This window comes from Panthera tigris, chromosome B3 (genome assembly GCF_018350195.1).
Source record: "Panthera tigris isolate Pti1 chromosome B3, P.tigris_Pti1_mat1.1, whole genome shotgun sequence".
Lineage (NCBI taxonomy): Eukaryota > Metazoa > Chordata > Mammalia > Carnivora > Felidae > Panthera > Panthera tigris.
This window is the reverse complement of record NC_056665.1, coordinates 48,058,000-48,075,576: the sequence shown is the minus strand read 5'-3', so window position 1 is coordinate 48,075,576 and position 17,577 is coordinate 48,058,000. Positions and strand designations below refer to the sequence as shown.

Sequence of the window (17,577 nt, the reverse complement as noted above, 5' to 3'; positions counted from 1 at the left end):
GATGTTAAAGTCCCCTACTATTATTGTGTTACTATTGATTAGTTCCCTTATGTTTGTCTTTAACTGTTTTATGGATCTGGGTTCTTCCATGCTAGGTGTACAAATTTTTCAATTATTGTATCTTCTTCTTGGATTGTCCCCTTTATTATATATAGTGTTCTTTGCTTTATGTTACAGTGTTTTAAGTCTATTTTGTCTAAGTACTGCTATCCCAGCTTTCTTTTGACATCCATTTACAAAATAAATATTTCTCTATCCCCTCACTTTCAGTCTGCAGGTATTTTTAGGTCTAAAATGAGTCTCTTATAGGCAGCATATAGATGGATTTTGTTGTTATCCACTTTGTCATCCTGTGTTTCCATTGGAGTATGTAGTCCATTTACATTCAAAGTAATTATTGATAGGTATGTATTTATTGTCCTTTTGTTACTTGTTTTGTAGGATTTTTTTGTAGTTTTTCTCTGACTTTTGTCTTGCTCTCTTTCATGGTTTGCTGATTTTCTTTAGTGATATACTTGGATTCCTTTCTCTTTATTCTTTGCATATTTTTTACTGTTTTCTGATTTATGGTTATCATTAGGTGTATATATAACATCTTCTACCTTTATCATAGTCTTATGAAGCTGATGGTTGCTTAAGAAAGAGAGGGAGAGAGAGAGAATCCCAAGCAGGCTCTGCAATGTCAGCACAGAGCCTGACCTAGGGCTCGAACCCTTGAACCATGAGATCATGACCTGAGCCGAAATCGAGTTGGCTGCTTAACTGACTGCTATGAACATGAGTGTACAATTACTCTTTTTAAGACCCTGGTTTCAGTTTTCTTGGGTATATATCCAGATGTGGAATTGCTGGATCATACGGCAGATACTTATTAATTTTTCAGGAAACAACCATACTGCTTTTCCACAGGAGCTGTCTCATTTTACATCCTCACCAATGGTGCATGAGGGTTCTAGTTTCTCTGTATTTTCACCAGCAGTTATTTTTTGTGGTTTTCGTTTTATTTTTTTTTATAGTAGTCATCCTAATATTTATTAGGGGGTTATTTTTCATTGTGGCTTTGATTTACATTTCCCTAATGATCAGTAATACTGACCACCTTTTTTGTGCTTGCTAGACATATGTATATCTTTTTTTGGAGAAAGGTCTACAAAATAGGCAAGGACTTGAATTGGTTGACTGTTCTGTTACTGATTTGTAGGAATTCTTTACATGTTCTGGATATTAATTCCTTGTCAGATATATGATTTGCAGAGATTTGCCATTCACTCTGTTGATTTTGTCCTTTAATGTAGTATTTTTTTAAATTTTTTTGTGGTTGCTTGTACTTTTGGCATCCTAAGAAATCACAACTGAATCCAATATCATGTACCATGTCCCCTGTGTTTTCTTCTAATAGTTTAATAATTTTAGGGTTTACATTTAGGTCTTTAACCAAACTTGAGTTAATTTTTGTAGATAGTATGATATAGAGGTACAAGCTCATTATTTTGCTTGGAGATACCAAGTTTCCAAGTACAGTGTGTTAAAGAGGATGTCCGTTCCCAGGGAATAGTCTTGGCACTCTTGTCAATATAATTATTTGTCCTTATGTGTTTATTTCTGGGCATTCTGTTCCATTGGTCTATGTCTTTTATGAAGGTATCACATTGCTTTGATCACTGTAGCTTTGTAATAAGTTTTGAAATCCAGAAGTATGAGACCTCCAACGTTGTTATTCATTTCAGGATTGTTTGACTATTTATATCCTTTTGAGATTCCATATCAATATTAGGATGGATATTTCCATTTCTGTAAAAAAACACAGTTGGGATTTTGATAGAGATGACATTGAATCTATAAATATCTTTTGGGTAGTATTGGCATCATAAAAATAAGTCTTTCCAATCCACAAACACAGAATATCTGTCCATTTATTTGGATTTAAATACTTTCAGCAGTTTTCAAGTTTTCAGTGTAAAAGTCTTTCATGTTGGTTATGTTTATTCCTAAGTATTGTATTCTTTTGAATACAATGGTTATTGTATGGTTACAATACAATGGTTATTGTACAATGGTTATTTCTTTTTAGGAATATTCATTGTTAGTATATAAAACATAACTGATTTCATGTAGAATCTTTAGGGTTTTCCACATACATGTGTTATCTGTGAACAGGAATAATGTTTCTTCTTCTTCTTTTTTTTTAATTTGGATGCCTTTTATTATTTTTCTTCCCTGGATGCTCTGACCAAGACTTCCAGTACTATGTTGGATAAAGTGGCAAAAGCAGGTATCCTTGTCTTGTTCTTGATAATAGAGTAAAAGCTTCTGGTCTTTTACCACTGAGTATATTAGCTATGGGCTTTTCATGTGGGGCTTTTATTATGTTGAAGTAGGATCATTGTTCCTTGTCTGTTTCATGTTTTTTAACATGAAAGCGTGTTTAATCTTCTCAAATCCTTTTTTGACATCATTCAAGAGGATTGTGTGTTTCTTTCATTGTGTTAATGTGAAGTGTTACATTGATTGATTTTCATTATGTTGAACCATCCTTGCTTCCAGGAGTATATCCCCCTTGGTCATTCTGTACAGTCCTTTTCATGTACTGTGGAATTGTGTGCTATTATTTTGTTGAGGATTTTCATGTAAGCATTTGTGAGGGATATAGGTCTGTAGTTTTTTTGTTGTATTTTTGTCTGGCTTTGGTATTAGGCTGATGCTGTCTTCATAGAATGAGTTTGGAAGTGTTTTTGTTCTCTTCAGTTTGGGTAAAGAATTTGAAGATGGTTCATGTTCATTTTTTTAATATTTGGTAGAATTCACCAGTGAAGCCATCTAGTTCAGGGATTTCCTTGTTAAAAGGTTTTTGAATAGGGATTACCTTATTAAAAGGTTTTTGAATACTCCTTCAATCTCCTAACTAGGTACAGATTTATTTGGATTTCCTGAACTGATTTCGTATTTATCATTCAGTTTTAGTAGATTGGGAATGTCTAGGAATTTGTTTCATCTAGGTTATCCAATTTATTGGTGTACCACTGTTCATAGTATTCTCTTACCTTCTGTATTTCTGGGATATCAGTTGTAATGTCTACTCTCCCATTAATTTAAAATCTTCCAAAAATAATAAATAAATAAATAATAACATCTCCCAAAATGGGGGCACCTGGGTGGCTCAGTTGGTTAAACGTCTTCACCTAGGTCATAATCTCACGGTTTGTGAGTTTGAGCTCATGTTGGGCTCTGTGCTGACAGCTCAGAACCTGAAGCTTGCTTCTGGTACTGTGTTTCCCTTGCTTTCTGCCCCTCCCCCACTTGCACTCTCTTGTAAACATTAAAAAAAATTAAAAAATAAAATCTTCCAAAATGGCTTTGTTTCTGTAAAATCAGTTGCAATATCCCCTTTTTCATTTCTGTTATTATTTTTTTGAGAGTGAGCAAACATGAGCAGGGGAGGGGCAGAGGGAGAGAGAGAAGTTTAAGTAGACTCCATGCCCAGTGCAGGGCCCAATGTGGGACTTGATCTCGCAAGCATGAGATCATGACCTGAGCCGAAATCATGAGTCAGACACTTAACAGACTGAGCCACCCAGGTGACCCCTGCTTTCATTTCTGATGTTAGTTGAGTCATCGTGGGTTTTTTTTTTTTTTAGTCTAGGTAAAGGTTTGTCAATTTTATTGATCTTAACAAAGAATGAACTCGGTTTCATAGATTTTTCTCTACTGTTTTTTTATTCTCTATTTCATTTATCTCTGCTCTAAGCTTTATTTTCTGTTTTCACCTAGCTTTGGGTTTAGTTCTCTAGTTATAGTGAGATTGTTGATTTGAGATATCTTCTTTTTTAATGTAAGCATTTATAGCTATACATTTCATTTTCCCCTTAGCACTGCTCTCACTGCATCCTATAACTTTTGTTATATTGGGTTTTCATCGTCATTTATCTGAAGATATTTTTCTAATTTGTCTTGTGATTTCTTCTTTGACCCATTGGTTGTTTAAAAGTATGTTAATTCCCATGTATTTATGGATTTTCCATTTTCCTTCTGCTATTGATTTCTAGTTTCATTTCACTGTGAACAGGAAAGACACTTTGGTTTCAATCTTTTAAAATTTCCTAAGACTTGTTTGTGGCCTAAAATGGTCTATTTTGGAGAATGTTCCATGTGCACTTAAGAAAAATATATATTCTGCTTTTCTTGGGTGTAATGTTCTAATATGTCTTTTGGGTCCAGTTGGTCTTTAGGGTTGTTCAAGTACTATTCTTATTGCTCTTCTTTCTGGTTCTATCCATTATTGTAAGTGGGGTATTGAAGTCTACTGTAACTGTAGAGTGGTTCTTTTTCTCCCACCAATTCTGTCCATGTTTGCTTCATATATTTAGGAACTCATGTTGGGTGCATATATAATTGTTATAGCTCCTTGGTGAATTAAGCCTTTTATTATTATATAATGGCCTTTTTTTGGTCTCTCGTACCTGTTTTGACTGAAAGTCTATTTTGTCTGGTATTATTGTAGCTACCTCCATCCTCTTGTGCTTACCATTTGCATGGATTATCTTTTTCCATCCTTTCATTTTCCAATCTGTGTATGTCCTTAGATCTAAAGTGAGTCTTTTGTAGACAGTATATACTTGATCTTGTTTTTTAAATCCAATCTATGGGGACTTTAATTCACTTACATTTCAAGTTATTACTGATGGGGAAGAAATTCCTGCTACCATTTTGTATTATTTTCTATATGTCTTAAAGCTCTTTTTGTCATTTAAACGTCTTAATTTCCTAGGAGTCTCAGCCCTGCTGCTTCTCAGGGCCTTAGATGTTGTATTTTATTCCTCTGCCCATAATCTCTTGCCCTTAGGCATTCATGGTTCTGCAGACCCCCAGTAGCCCTCAGGTGTAGCAGTTCCCATCAGTGCTCTGAGTCAGGCAAGACAGTCCCTCAAGCAATCCTCAGACAAGTCAGAACATCACAAGTAAGTTCCACTCTTTTTTCCATGAATTTAGAGGCTTTTTTCCACTAGGCCAGGAGAGTAAGGGGAAAGGGTGAGCATAAAGGCCATAAAATTTCCTATCATTTTGAATGTGACTTTTTGTTGGTTAGGTGTTTGGTTGTTACTGCTGCTTAATTGGCTTCTAGAGTTCTCACGTTACATTGGGGAGTATATTGTATCTTCAGTGTTTCCCTGTGTATTTGTTGGGGGGAGAAGGGTCTGGAGCTTCCTAATCTTGGTGATATCGCTGTCAATTATCTTTTACAGAGATTTATTTTGAAAAGAAGTCTAATATTCTATTATTTCTGGTACTTTTTTATGTGTATGTAGATTCAGATTTCCTTCTGGTATCATTGTCCTTTTGCATGAAAGACTTCCTTTAATATTTCTTTAAGATCTTCCCATACTTATATAAATTCTACTGACCTGTCTTAAAGCTCACAGATATTTTTTCTGCACTGTCGAAATTGCTGCAGAGCTCATTCAGGTAATTTTTGCCAAAATTACAAACTCTGCCTTGTCAGACCACTGGCTGAATTCTCTTCCCAGCTCTCTAGACCACAGCTCTTGCCTTTCATGTTGTCTTTCCTAGGGGTCTCACTCTGCACGTGGGCTATCTAGGTATCTGCCAAGGATTTGAGGGAATTTTGAGGGCTCTTTTCTTTCCAGGATTTGCCACCTGGAAATTTCTACCACCCTGGCAACCCTGCTCTTTCATTCCTTAGCCCAGTAAAACTACTTTTTCCTTGAGGTCTATCTCCTGTGAACCCATTAAGTGGAAAGTGCTCTCAGAAGCCAGTTGAATATGGACCTCAGTCAGTTTATTTCCCTTTTTTCAAGGATCATATCATCTCCACTTTCTGCTTACTATTGATTACTCATCTGTGCCTTCAAATATGTTATTGTTACCCTCAGAAGAGTTTGGTCCATTATAAGTTACTCTGCCACTACTGGAATTAGAACTGAATTATATTTAAAATGCTTAAAATGTATGAGTTATCAAAGTCAGTTTTTCAGTAATGCAAAGAAGATTTACAAAAATTTTATATTTTAAAGGTAGTTATTACAAAGTGACTATAGTTTTTATAATTTGAAGACTATATGGGATTTGTTTTTCCTTGTGCAGGATATAGCCAATGAAGACCACAAAAAAATTGAAGCATTAAAGTCTGAAAACAAGAAGCTAGAAAAACAAAAAGGAGAATTAATGATAGGGTTCAAGAAGCAGTTAAAATTAATTGATGTTTTAAAAAGGCAGAAGGTGAGTCTATTCTAAAAAAAACACAGTTAAATTGTAGATATTTTTAGATGTGTTTGATATGCTTAGGTACAAAATTTTACCTATAGAACATACATAATAAGATTTCTACATAACATGTCATCCAAGAAAATGGATATTTTCAGGCAGGTAAATTAGTAATGTGGAAAATGGGACTGGTAAATACAGTATGGGTACTCCCTAATGATAGAAAGTATATACAAGAGTATAATATACTATTATCTTATTGGATTGGTTTGCCTCTTTAAACACGGAAGAGTGAAAATGGATTCCAAATCACTCTTCCCTTCTCTACACATGAATTACCTGGTGGTGAGAAGATTCGAAGCCATGGCTCTGCCACTTTCCCTTTTTGCAAAGGTTATGTATTAAAATACTACTGACGTGTTCTCTCAACAGGTTGATTCAGTAACCACCATGGACAAATAGGCTTTTACAGGCTGACCCTTGAATGTAATTATTTCAAATATGTTTATTGGAATTAGAGTACACATTCCAACAGAGCTTATCATTTGATAGCATATTTATATACACATTTTTATCAACTGCGTGTTGTCCTGTGGTCTACTCTTAATGCTAAAACAATATTGATTTGTTACAAACACAGATGCATATTGAAGCTGCCAAGATGCTGTCTTTCACCGAAGAGGAATTTATGAAGGCACTTGAATGGGGAAATTGATAAGTGACCTACTTTAATTAGTCTGTATAACTGACTGTGTGCCCCATATACATTTTAAAGTTTTAATGATTTATTTTTACTCTTTATAAATAAGATATTTGATAATGAAATCAAAGCAATTGCAACAAATTCCCTGTTTAGATTTGGAGTGGATACAAAATTGATAGAGGATTATTAGAAAATTGTGAGCCACTTGCCCTTTTATATAAAGTATTTTATGCTCTGGTGATTTAGCTCTAGTTAATAAAAACAGTACTAGCACATAAACTGTCATTTAAGTTCTTATTGACAATAAAGCACTTTGAAATTCCTCACTCTTTACTATTCTTTTCCCTTATAGTAGAAAGAAAAAGATAATTTCCCTAAACACAAATACCAAGCTCTGAGCAGGAGGAGTAGTATGGAAAAGTTAGGCTCCTGGGTTTGGCTGTATTGTATTTATATAAAGGAAATGTTGTAATGTGGTGTATAACTCAGCTCTTCAAATTATCAGTACAAGAACAAGAATTTGGCTAATAGCAATTAATTTTATAGATAAAAAATATTCTGCAATTTAATTTTATCAGAAAACAAATATTTTCTTATAGATAATTGTTTACAAATGATGAAATACAGAGTTGCTTTACAAAATCCAAATAGATTATGGATTCTATCACTGACCTGTGAAACAAAAGTCACACTGACATCTAGTGGTGAAAACAAAACAATCCAGGTTTTACCAAATCTTGATGGTATCACTTCTCTTCACAAATTTCGCTCCTTTTCTGATATACTTTTCTATACTCTTCACCAAGCAGATCAATATCATCCTCCTTTTTAAATACTCCCTACAGGAAAAATATTTTGTGAGTTACTTCAAATGCCAGAATATTTAACTAAATGCTTCTAAGACTAACATATAGACTACAAAAATTTGTAAAGTTATCTCCAAGATAATGAAATCTATTTCATAGGTTTACATATAATATCACTAGTCTCTGAAAATTATGACTCTGTGTATAATGAAATCTTTGACCTGATTTCCTGATTTTATTTATCAGCTCCAGTATAGGAATTTGTAATAGGAATCTGGAATTCTATTTTACTACCTCAAGTACCACTGCTTGGATTGGCTGAATGAGAATTTCATAAGGTATGAGAGCAGAGTTAAGAGACTGAGCTTTGCCAGATTCATGCATGGGATTGGCTCTCACCTCCATTCTATGGTTGATCAGCAAACATTGTCTTGCAGGAAAGACTCCAGATTTGGAGTTACATGCCCTTTAAGCAAGCCCTTTGAAATTCTTGATGCTTTTATTTACTTTTCTTTTCCTTATAGTACACAATAAAAGGCTGTTAAATATTTACTTATGTAATTTAAAGGAGCTAAAGAATAATTTAGGTCATTTAGGGCCATTAGGACCTAAAAGATTAAAATCATTTTGGCAGAACAGGTTTGTTAGACTCTCCTTATCTCCACATTTATTTCCTTTTAAAAGTATCTAAACTGAGATTCTCCAGAATTTATAGTCTAATTTTTTTGAAATGAATTTCTTATAGCTTTTGTCAGTATATCATTTCATATTCATTAATCCAATCAGCCAATTAGACTATAACATCCTGTGGACAAGCAATAATTACTCATATATTTCCCTTTATCTTTCCTTAGCACTGGACTGAACCCAAAATAAGCACTTTATTCTTCCAATGGAATAAAATATCAAATGACATTTCTATTTGAAGGTTGTAAATTTTATTTACATGAGTCCAGATGTTTATGGGGCTTAGGAAAATCCATTGTTACTTCATTTATAGTCAGAATGTATCCCACTTATACATGAAAATCTGTTACCTTCTGGAAGTACTTTTAAAAATAGATTACTTAGTACCTACTTATAACCTCCCATTATACAGCAGCTCTGTCTCGGACTCGGTTCAAGCATGTGTCTGTTATCAGTGTTACCAATTACAAGAGTTTCCTGTACAAAAAGTATCACAGTTCCTTTAGGGTAGTTTAGTTTTAGACTTCCTACACCAAAAGGGAAAAAGAACTTCTAAAATTTAAATTCAGTAAATCTAGCTCCTACTTTAAGAATGTGCCAAGATTTGGGGTACCTGGGTGGCTCAGTCAGTTAAGCTTCTGACTTTAGCTCAAGTCATGCTCTCACAGTCCATGAGTTCAAGCACCAAGTCAGGCTCTGTGCAGACAGCTCAGAGCCTGGAGCCTGCTTCAGATTCTGTGTCTCCTTTCTCTCTGACTCTTTGCTGCTTGTACTCTGTCTCTCTCTCAAAAATAAATATTAAGAAAAAAAAAAAAAGAATGTGCCAAGACCAACTCTAATTTTAGAGACAGATGTTCAATGACTGCCTCCGATCCCACTGCTGCTTTGTAACAGCCACAAGTAAGTGAAACCCAGGCCCTCTGTTTTTTTTCCCCATTATTAGAGTTTAGGAAGATTATACCTTGAATTAAATCTCACTTACTTTAGGAAGATATCCTAGTAATTTTGTAGCATGTTCTTTGAGAAGCTTTAGTCTTTCTTCTTCAATAATTGCATTAATACATCCTTGTCGTCTTTGCTGCAACTGCCATTCTTCCAGTTCACGTTGCTGGAAATGTAAATGAAATTTTATTGTCACAGAATACATTAATCTTTTAAGAAGTCATCAAATAAAGCCATCTTGCAGTGGATTAGATAAAACTGAACTATTTTTTACACTAACTTCAGAAAATATTATGTAGTATATATATCTTTTATATTTACTATATATATACAAATCTCTTTTTTACAGTCACTATTCCCTTAAGGATACAAAAAAATAGGCATGGCTGGGATTTTAGGGAGGCAAGTATATGTCTTCAGGACAGTATCTTCATCACCAAGGAAAAAATGTACAAAGAAGGGACTTCCTAATTAATTCAAATATTTATGTAATGTTTACCATATGCCAATTGCTGAAGGCAGCTTTCAGTGTAAAACAAAACCAAAAACTGGATGAAACAGAATAGGGATATCTAAAAGATAAATATTTCCATGTATGTTAAAAATGTTAAGAGCCCATATGAAGCACAGGAGTAGCAGCAAGAGTTCTAACAGGAGAACCAGTGTTTCTCAGGCAACAGTTCTGAATGCTCTCATGTAACCGCACCAAAATTCTGTGCCACATGCTATGGAAGAGATGGCCAGTTTTAAAAGTTTTAGGGCTTAAAAGAACTCTTACAGCGTTGTATCCAAATAATCTATTGGAAAGGGAAGGGTGCTAAAGGCAGGCCACTGAAGTAGTGATGAATTCCTACATAGAATTAAAGTAGTATTAATGTTGAGCTGGTCTGTGCAATAAGTAGTTTCCTAGGGTCACAATTTCTTCAAAACTCTTCATAGTTACCAAATAAAGAAGGATGCTAGGACACAGCCATATCCAATGCCACTTAAGCCTTTAATGGCTTCTAATGAGACTATTTTGTCTACTATGATATTACCTTATTTGCATTACAGAATCAGAAGAAGCATTGGTAGCTGAGAAAAGACTTACACTCTCTACCCATCTTGTTATTGAATCAAAGAGTTGAGTGGCTCTTACTTATTTTCTAAGATGATATAAAGTTATAGAATCTGCCATGGAATCGTTATACCTGAATTTGTTTTGAGACTATATTTCTAAGGCTCCCTTATAATCATGTGTGGTCACAACAGGACTTGGTTTCTGCCAATGGACTATAAGCAAAAGTGTCATATGGCAGATTCCAGGAATCAATCGTATACACCCACTTTGTCTCTCTTCAACTCTTCCATCTGCTACTTGAAACATGAAGGGTGAAGATCCAATTTAGACCATGAAGATAAAGGGTATAGGCTACAGAAACCACAGCGAAATGCTAGGATGACCCTGGTTCCTGAAGGCTGAATACAGCCTCCATTCCAGCCCTGAATTCCCTTAGACTTTTATAAAAGGAGATGCAAAAGATTCTGAAACGTTGTGAGGAAAGGTCAGTTGTTAGATTTTTGTCCAATGATGTATGGTCTCTAGTTGGGGTAGAATATAAGATTTCTCTACTTGGGATGTGGTAAACACATTAAATATTTATCCTAATAAACACTTTCATAGTAAATTAGGGTAAATAGAAAGTATGAAACCAATTTGTCCATTTAGACAAACTCAATAGAGCTGGTATTAGGTAACTCTTTCCTGGGGAGTTTTATATTTTGTCTAACCATATGATTTTTTTAGAGGTAGACAGAATTGTAGTTACCTATTTAGGAATATATCTGAAATCTAAAAAAACAGAGTTAGAACCTTATAGGATTAATGTGTTCCATGATCATGAAAATCCACCCTTGCTCTTGGGCAAGAAAAATGTGACCCAATCTCACAGACACTTTTAGCACACAGCTTTATATTAGGAATATTTACATTAGAAAAAATTAAGAAAATTAAGACATAAATTGTAGAAATATCTATGCTTTAGGTGGTTTTATGTGATTTCCATTTATAGTTGCCTTGCTAACTTTTCTAGGAGCTTTCTAATTACCTCTGTAAGCCATGAGATAGGACGGTCTATCACTGTTTCTACCTCTTTCTAGGCAAGGAGTATTCAAAACCTTCTGATCATTTCAAATTTTCATCAAAATTCTAATTTTCATCCTCCTTGACTGCTCTGCTTGTCTGACACTGTTGATCACCCTCCTTGATTCAACAAACATTTATTATTCACCACTTGTCAAGCAAAATGCTAGGTGCTTAAAGGTTAACCCTTAAAGGTTAGAGTAGATCATGACTGATTTATCAAAGATAAGGAATTGGGATTTTATGCTGTAGGAATCCACTTAGGTTTAAGTACGAGGAGGACATAATGAATTTTTTAAGCCCATTATAACTAGTAGCAGATGGACTAGTCATATGGTGACCAGTAGATAACAATTTCAGTAGTCCATAGGAATGGTATTAAATGTCTGAACTAAGTTATTAAGAAAAGAAACTGGATTTAAGACTTATTACTGAAATGAAGTCAATGGAATTTGGTGGCTGACTAAAAATTATTAGACAGGAATGGGGAAAAGTCCAGGATGATTTCAAAGTCATAGACTTGGGTGACTGACTGAATATGCTGTCTTTAACCAAGATTCAGGCTACAGAAACTGTAAAAAGTTTGTGTGGAATGTTCACTTTTGGAAACTAAATTCTAAGGCACCTACAAAATTTCCAACTATATCATTTAGACAGCTAGAAATATGGCATCAGAACAAAAGCATGAAATGAATAAGAATAGAAGAGTCCTAAAAATTGAACTCCAAGTATCCCCCCCACCTCCCCACTTCATGGAGCAGACAAAAAAAAAAAAGAGCTGACCTCGCTTAGTTTTCTGTGACTACAACCATCCAGATTCTCTTGCCTTTCTGACCATCTCTTGGTCTTGTCATTGTTTTTTTCCTCCTCCTTCTACTCCTAAGTAAGAATGTTCGCTGAGACTCCATCATTGGCCTTCTGATTGTTTCTCATTATAATATATTCTTGGAATCTCTGTGTGCTAATTAATGCCAGATATGTATGTTTAGGAAAACTTGACCTAAGCTTTGCTCCTCTGAGTCAAGTGCCTTCAAGATATTTTCAATTTGTATTTCTATTTCAAGTCCAACATGATATAAACTGAAGTAATTATCTATTTTCTCTGACTCAAAACATAACAGCACTTGGTATTCTTTGAGTTCTCCTAGTTGAAACCTTGGAGTTATTTTGACTCCTTCCTCCAGTCTACCCTATATGATCCACCAACAAAACAAAACAAGACAAAACAAAACATACCAGTCTCATATTCCTTTAAAAATATTTAAACTCTTCCTTTCTTGCTTCTCCCATGCTTTGTTAACCTATTCTAGGTACTCATCACCTCACTCTTGAATCACTACATTCTCTTCTTCCTAAGACCATGTTGTGATCACCAATTTCCTATTGTATCATGTCTAAACTCCTCTATCACTCAAGTTTCTCATTGTGGGTAATTCCATATGTTGCCAACTTAGAATAGCCTTCTGCTTTTATTCATCTTTTATGTATTTCCAGGAAAACCCACATAGTTCTGCCATAAATGCACAGTTGACCCACGAACAACACAGGTTTGAACTGCGTGGGTCCACTTACCTGCAGATTTTTTTCAGTAATATAATATGGTACCATAAAGATATTTTCTCTTATGATTTTCTTAATAAGATTGTTTTCTCTAGCTACTTTATTATATGAATATAGTTTATAATATGTATATAAAATGTGTGCTAATTGACTTTTTTAAAATAAGATAATCTTTTTTATTTTTTTATTTTACAGAGAGAACACAAGCTGGGGAGAGGGACAGAGGCGGGGAGAGGGAGTGGGGGAGAGAGAGAGAGAGAGAGAGAGAGAATATCTTAAGCAGGGCTCCATGCACAGCACAGAGCCCAATGTGGGACTCAGTGCCACAACCCTAGGATCATGACGTGAGCTGAAATCAAGAGTCAGATGCTCAATTGACTGAGCCACCCAGGCACCCCATGTGCCAGTTGACTCTTCATGTTATCAGGAAGGCTTCTGGTCATCAGGAGGCCATTAGTTAAGTTTTGGAGGAGTCAAAAATTTTATGTGGATTTTTGGGGTGGGGGTTGGGGGAGGTGTCAGCACCCTTACTTATCCCCTGTGTTGTTCATGGGTCAACTGTATTGCACAATTGGTAAATTATAACTACCAAATTCTATAAATGTACACTGTACATTTAAGAAATGTATTCTTAGTATAATTTTATATATAATTGAGAGTTTTGGGAATCTATACCCCATTTTTTGTACTACACTAGAAAGTACCAGAATTAACTTGTATTTATTTTGGTTCTCTCACCAATACTCAGCAGAATGCCTAGCAGATCAGTATCTATTGATTACAAGAATATCCTGAGAATTCTTTCTGCCTACCCATACTGGAAAAGATCATCATTAGGATATCAATTAACTTAATTCCAGCTCTGCCACTTACTTGCTATAAAACCCCGACCTACCTAACTCATAGAGTTGAAAGGTTAAAGTTATTTGCTTGAAATGAGCTTAGAATAGTTGAATGACATATGTAAAAGCTCAATAAATGTTAGTTGTTACACTACCACTTATATTAATTATTTTAAAATATTTACCCTATGCCTAATCTGTACTCTTCATATTTAGAGTGTTTATCTTTACAAAGCACTTATACGTTATCTTATTTGGTTCTTTTTTTTTAATTTTTTTAATATTTATTTATTTTTGAAGGAAAGAGAGACACAGTGTGAGTGGGGGAGGGTCAGAGAGAGAGGGAGACACAGAATGTGAAGCAGGCTCCAGGCTCTGAGCTGTCAGCACAGAGCCTGACGCGGAGCTCGAAATCATGAACCATGAGATCATGACTTGAGCCCGAGTCGGACGCTTAACCGACTGAGCCACCCAGGTGCCCCTCTTATTTGGTTCTTAAAGCACAACAAGCTGGTGTGGCAGATTAAGTATTATTTCAGTTTTATAAATCAAACATAAAATAGATAAATCAATGTGTCCAAAGGCACAAACCTAGTTCCATCTCCAACTCTTAAATCCATATTTCCAACTAAGAAATCAACCCCTGGGGCCTCAAAATCAATGTGGACAAAATGGAATTATATACCCCCTTGAAATCTATTTTTCTTTGTTTTCTTTAGGACATCACCCACTCACTCACTGAAGATGGAAGCAATAGTATTATTTAGTGGTAGTAGCAGGCATAATCCTGCTCTCACCTCTCCAGACCCAGCTAACTGGTCAGCAAGCCCCATCAAGTCTATCTCCCTAACATCTCTCACATGGCCCCCTTCTCTATTTGCACAGGCTTTCCCCACCTATCATGGACTGATGGTAGTAATGTCCTAACTGATCTCCCTGTCTCTGGTCTCACTCCAGGCAGTACCCCCAGTACCACTACTCAAGTCATCTTTCCAAGTGCAGATCTTATCAGATAGCTTTCTTAATTCTTCAGTGGGTTCCCCTGGATAAAGACCACCTTCCTTAAAATAGCATCCAGGGCACTCATGATCTGTGCCCTGTCTACCACACCAAGATGCCCATACCTGTATAATTATTGTCACGTGTACCTGGCATATCTTTACAATGATTGTTTTTATATATTTTCTTTAACCAAGACCATAAAATAAAATCATAGATGTCATAGACTTAGCTGTACATATGTTCTCAACACCAAACGGTGTCTAGCACATAGAAAGCATCAATAAATACATTCTAGATGCATAAATAAATGGTCAGAAAATGTCTATGCCATGTGACTAGTAAGCAGATATCTAACATCACCTGGCACATAAAAGGGTCTCAGTTAAATGCTGAGTGGATGAATAGATGAGCTGACTACTGTTCAGTGATAACAAAAATGAACACTTTTTCTTACTTTGTCTGCAAGGAACTGGTTGCGACGCTCTTCAATAAGCTTTTCCACAGCCCTCCTGTGTTCTAGCTGCTTCATTCTTTGCTTCTGAGCATTCATCAGTTCTATTCGATCATCCTCAGCAAGCTTAGCTAGCGTAGCTTTTCTAAAGGTCTCCTCTTCCTCTTTTGCAGCCTGGAGTACTAGTTCCTTCAGGGCCATTTGTTCTAGAAAATCTTGTTTCAACTCCTTTTGCTTTCTTAATTTCTCTTCTGCTTCCTCCTAAACAACAATCCGTATAAACATTGATTCAGTAACTGTTTCTTTACAACAGATTTATAAAGAAAGGGTGGATAGAGTTTGGTTAAGTGCAGTGTTACAATATGAAATAAAGCTGAAAAATTAAGCCTTTTCAAGATAACACCTTCCCTCACCCTATTAACACTAGTTGGATAAAGGACATGTTACTTTGGATTGCCTTCTTTTATTTTTAAATTTTAATTTCTATCTATTTTGAAAGGAGCTGACATAAAAACTTTTTTGCATAACTGAGATCATTAAATCTGTGGTCTGTGAAATTTGTACCCACAAAGAATCATTCTAGAATCTTGCCTGAAATTATGATTCAAATTACTGGGAAATATTTTTCAGAATAATAATCTACAAGTGGCAAGCACAAGTTTTTCAGGAAAATTCAAATTTACTTGGAGCAGTTCAAGTGTTTTCCTACAAGCTTTAATTTTCCTAACATTATGAAAAATTTCAAACATAACTGGAAAATAGAAGTTTACAGTGATCACTCATCTACCTAACACCTAGTTACTATCAGTAACATTTTACTATTTTTGCTTTATCATCTATCCAATTAGGACTGATACAATTCCTTCTCAACTGTAACCTGCCTTGCCTAATTCAAACACGATTTCCAGGAGGTAAGCCATATCCTCAAGGCAATCAAAATATTGCCTTAATAACAGCCGTTTGGTCAGGTTTCTTACAGGTAACAGAAGCTATAAGGGATTTACTACAGGCCAGCAGGTGTTATGAGAGAACTTCCAGGATGGCCAAGGAGACAACCACCATCTTGGTTACCATCTGTCTTTGGTAGAGTTAACCATCATGGCTCAAATTCCATGATGGTAACTCTACCAAAACTACTCCCAAAGACCCAGTCTTCTACATGTGACTGTGACCTCATTTTGCCCACTTCTATCTTCACACCTTGAGGTGGAGAGTAACTTGGAAGATAACCTAGGTCCTATGAAGAATTCTAGCTAAAAGAAATGTGGTTTTAACTCTATAGCTTTTATAACAAAGTAAGACAAAAAAGTATAGGAGTGGATTTTAAGCCACCCAATCTGGAATATTAGCTGTTTGTTCCACCTATTTGTTAATTATCTTGAATGTTCCACTTCTTTTTCTTCACTTACCTCTATCTAATCTGTTCAAAACCTACCTTCTCCAGAAAGTCACTGTAATTCATACATCTCTCTCTTTTGGGCCTCTGATACCATTTATTTTTCCCATCATTAATTTTACTTCAGATACATGCATTATCTCCTCACTAAAAATAAATTCCTAGAAGGCATATTATTTCTTATTATTTTATTTATCTTATATATTATTTTTCTTTGGGATGCTGGGCACAGTATTTTTATGATATTATAGTTTGTGTTCATCTCTATGTATTCTATATAGAAGTCAGAAGGCTCACTGAAGGCAGATATTGTCTCAGCTTTGAATTCCTCCAGAGTTTATCCTAATACCTTGCACACAAAAAATACACATAGAACCAAATCAACTGTTGACATTTCCTGGCATCCATCTCCCATACAAATTTTAGTTTAATCCAATCAACGGTAAAGACATCTGGCTAAAAATCAGGGAAATGTTAGCAAAACAAAACAAAACAAAACACCATTCACTGTATTTTTTTTTCAACTAGAAAAATGTCCCTATACTCTTTGATATGCCTGGATCAGGAATATATATTAATGTAATATGAACTGCCTAATTTTCCAAACTTTTCTACATTCTAAAGCCCATAATGTGGTTTGAGAAATAGCTCTTCACTGCAGGTTTGAAATAATTTGCTGAAAAAACTACTTTGAGCCTGGAAACTTTTAGAGGTATCTTGGTCTGGGTTCTCCTCTGAAAGCATAATCTTACACAAATATTTGCGTATACATATTTTATGAGAGAGAGAGAGAGATCTCAGGAAGCAGCAGTGAGGGAAAAGCAGAGAGAAATAGGGAAGGGAGAAA

At 35.2% G+C, this 17,577-nt stretch overlaps 2 protein-coding genes across 3 annotated transcripts in view; one reads left to right on the top strand and one right to left on the bottom strand.

Annotated features, from left to right (window-relative positions):
* Positions 1-7,248, top strand: part of TEX9 (testis expressed 9) — a 63,761-nt gene extending 56,513 nt beyond the window's left edge. For both annotated transcript variants that reach the window (XM_007081879.3, XM_042988795.1), the window contains 2 exons: positions 6,100-6,234; positions 6,860-7,248. In XM_007081879.3, the coding sequence (XP_007081941.1) occupies positions 6,100-6,234; positions 6,860-6,934 (210 nt within the window). In that variant the 3' untranslated portion in view covers positions 6,935-7,248. The remainder of the gene's footprint in view (positions 1-6,099; positions 6,235-6,859) is intronic.
* Positions 7,217-17,577, bottom strand: part of MNS1 (meiosis specific nuclear structural 1) — a 47,178-nt gene continuing 36,817 nt past the window's right edge. Inside the window, exons 8-10 of the mRNA XM_007081880.3 lie at positions 15,338-15,595; positions 9,398-9,523; positions 7,217-7,761 (exon numbers count right to left, since the gene is read on the bottom strand). Of these exons, the coding sequence (XP_007081942.1) occupies positions 7,669-7,761; positions 9,398-9,523; positions 15,338-15,595 (477 nt within the window). The 3' untranslated portion in view covers positions 7,217-7,668. The remainder of the gene's footprint in view (positions 7,762-9,397; positions 9,524-15,337; positions 15,596-17,577) is intronic.